Raw genomic sequence first — 2759 nt, 5'->3', positions numbered from 1 at the left:
CATGCTTCACATTCTAAATAAGAAAGCAATAAATTTTTAGATCGTAGAATATTAATGACATTTTCAGTATTCATTTGACGAATTCTCATCAACCGTTCAAATCTTGTTTCTTGTCTTCTCATTTAAGGGGTAAAAAATATAAAAAATAAATCTGGTCTAATATCTGCCCTTTTAGGGCAGATATTAGACCAGATCCTAAAATTATTTATTTGGATTTTAATAAAATATACATGGCAAGTGTTGCAGTTGGGTTTATCTTTTTACATGTAAAAGCATCTGTGGGTTCGATTCCCGTATAAGAGTATTTAAGTATAGGTTTTGGGATAAAAACACCGTCTATAATATAATGTAAAAAAAACGCCAAAGTTCAGAGTTTGTAACAAAAAATACAATGTGCGGCCGTTGCTCGGGTGTGAGCTGAGCTTGCGACAAACAACAAACTTGATTTAATAATTATTTTTTTCGTTTTAGAGCAACCCCTTATGTAAAAAAATTATGGAGTTTTATTAAGGAGACCCCATAATCATTTGGGCGCTGCTTCATATTTCCACCCCCTTGTTTTTTTAAAAAAATTAAAATCTAAAAATTTTTAATTGTCTATACAATGCAGTCCTAAGCGTCTTGTTATCGCTATTTTGGATATTTTTTTTCTTCATTGCCATCCATTTATAAATAAACTTGTTCGGCCTTTATTAATACCGCCACGTTTTCGATAAGCATGCTTAAGATGAGGCCACGGGTTTTCAATTTGGTTAGTATGTGCTCCTTGAGCATTAACAAACCCAACAGTGGTTTACCACTTCATGGCAAGATCCAAATTCACTAACAGCCCCAGGGTAAGATGGGTAACCATCGGTAACAATGATAGATCCGGGTACAACATGTTCATCGAACATGTCTAGTATAGTCGGAATTTTTCTGTTAGTAAAAAGCTTTAGAACAAAATTCCTACAGTTTGTTCCTTCTATATCTCCCATTAACCATTGTACATTAGGTTTGTTGTCTGGGGTACTAGATGGGTTAGATATTAACTCCCCATTACAGATAGCAGTTTCGTCAAACTGCACCCCAATACCTTCTCCACCCATTTTAACCATTTCTGGTTCTTGTTCGGAAATTACTTGCAAAATCAAATCATTGATTTTAATATAGGTAGTCTCCGAACAATCGCAAAAATCAATGGCCTGTGCTAGGGTATAATCATATACCCAGCAATACATTCCCCTAAAAATTTTTACAAATTCTATATTCAGGGAGGCCATTTCAGTCCCCTTCTTTAGGCTTTCCCTTGATCTGCATGCCTTAGAAGAGCATCTGTAAGAATACCCGTCTATATACGTGGCAGCCACCATAATCCTCATTCTGTTATCACACCTCAAACAAATTACTTCATTTTAATTAAATTGTATTTGTAAAAAATTCTATTGTCTTGGTGTTATCTATAAATACAAAATCACTAAATTTAAAGCTCAAAATTTTCTCTTTTAGATTTTCCATAATAAGGGTTAAAAAATAATTCTTTTTTTTTACCTTTACTCCATCTTTCCTTCCCCCTCCCCCACCAAATAACTACGTTCACTTTAAAAAATTCTATACGTAGTTATTTGGAGGGGGGAGGAAAGATGGAGTAGCGTCAAACTTCTTAAACTTTTCTCGGGGACACGATAGTTTTAAGGTTTTTTTAAAAAAAATATTTATCTTAATGATCAAAGGAAAATCTTTAGGTGAGTATGAAAAAGGACAGATTGATGCTTATTTTTTAATAAGAAAAAATATTAAGCAAATTGGTGCTATGTTGGACAGAAGTACGACCGTAATTAGAAATTACCCGACTTCAAAGAATGTAAATAAAATTACTAACAAAAAAGGAAGGAAAAGAGCTCCTTCTTTTAGAGCCCTATAAAAAAATTCAAAGTATGGGTTCTAATAAAGCCATAACTATTTTTAAAATTAAAGCTGAATTAGATTTACCAGTATCAAAATCTACTGTTTTAAGAGCAATTAAAAAAAACAATAATCTTGTATGTTGGATACTAGACATCCTTTTTTAAATAATTTCCACGAACAAATGGAATTCTGAGATCGGATGTTTTCGTTTTAGATTCGAAACACGTGTTTCGAAAAAAAATATAAAAGCAAGTTTTTAATAAAGAGGATGTCATCTAAAAAGACACCCGTTCTGTAAAAAAGACTAAGCGGACAATGAGTAAACCCCCTCTCAGCATTATATATAAATAATGTGGCAGAGTCCAGATTTAAAGGGAGTGTATAAATTTAAAAGGGGATGATTTTGCTTTAGATAAAATTTTATGGACTCGTCAATGGCATAAAGTTATATTTCTAGTAAAAAAAATAGTTTAGACTGTCTAGATGGCTTCAAATATTATTGGCATCATGTAAATTAAGACGAAGTTTAATATATTAAACGTATACAAGGAGAAGGAGGCATTATTGTTTGGATCTATTTTTGTTTAAGAAAACAATTAATTTTACAAATTGTTAATAATAAAATGAACAGCACTGCTTATTGTAAAATGCTTAAAACATCTCTATTAACATTTCTTGAAAGTAATAATAATAATATTAATGATGTAGATAGCGATTTAAATGATATTTTTCAACAAGATAATGCACCTTGTCATCGAGCTCGTGCAACCAATATATGATTTAAAATAATATCGATTGCATAAACTGGCCACTATTAAGTCCAGATCTTAATTCTGTTGAAAATTTATGAGCAGATATGTCGAGAATGATTT

The 2759-nt window shown here is 31.8% G+C and overlaps 4 protein-coding genes across 4 annotated transcripts; 2 read left to right on the top strand and 2 right to left on the bottom strand.

Annotated features, from left to right (window-relative positions):
• Window positions 1–122, bottom strand: AAJ76_2580002638 (hypothetical protein; the record flags this gene model as incomplete). Its single annotated transcript, XM_024474819.1, has 1 exon — window positions 1–122. A coding segment is annotated over one exon (122 nt), but the record flags the coding sequence as incomplete, so codon positions are not given.
• Window positions 123–773: 651 nt separating this feature from the next.
• On the bottom strand, window positions 774–1361 carry AAJ76_2580001399 (hypothetical protein; the record flags this gene model as incomplete). The annotated part of the gene is made up of 1 exon (XM_024474817.1): window positions 774–1361. One exon carries the CDS (start codon window positions 1359–1361, stop codon window positions 774–776), a length of 588 nt encoding a protein of 195 aa, XP_024329492.1.
• Window positions 1362–1702: 341 nt separating this feature from the next.
• AAJ76_2580001057 (hypothetical protein) lies at window positions 1703–1903 on the top strand (the record flags this gene model as incomplete). The annotated part of the gene is made up of 1 exon (XM_024474816.1): window positions 1703–1903. One exon carries the CDS (start codon window positions 1703–1705, stop codon window positions 1901–1903), a length of 201 nt encoding a protein of 66 aa, XP_024329491.1.
• Window positions 1904–2510: 607 nt separating this feature from the next.
• Window positions 2511–2666, top strand: AAJ76_258000249 (hypothetical protein; the record flags this gene model as incomplete). The annotated part of the gene is made up of 1 exon (XM_024474818.1): window positions 2511–2666. The coding sequence occupies one exon, from the start codon at window positions 2511–2513 to the stop codon at window positions 2664–2666; it is 156 nt and encodes a 51-aa protein (XP_024329490.1).
• Between the last annotated feature and the right edge of the window lie 93 nt (window positions 2667–2759).

The sequence above is a fragment of the Vairimorpha ceranae genome (genome assembly GCF_000988165.1).
Source record: "Vairimorpha ceranae strain PA08 1199 chromosome Unknown NODE_258, whole genome shotgun sequence".
NCBI classification, from domain to species: Eukaryota; Fungi; Microsporidia; family Nosematidae; genus Vairimorpha; species Vairimorpha ceranae.
Note: the sequence above shows the minus strand (reverse complement) of the source record. Positions and strands in the feature narration are given on the sequence as shown.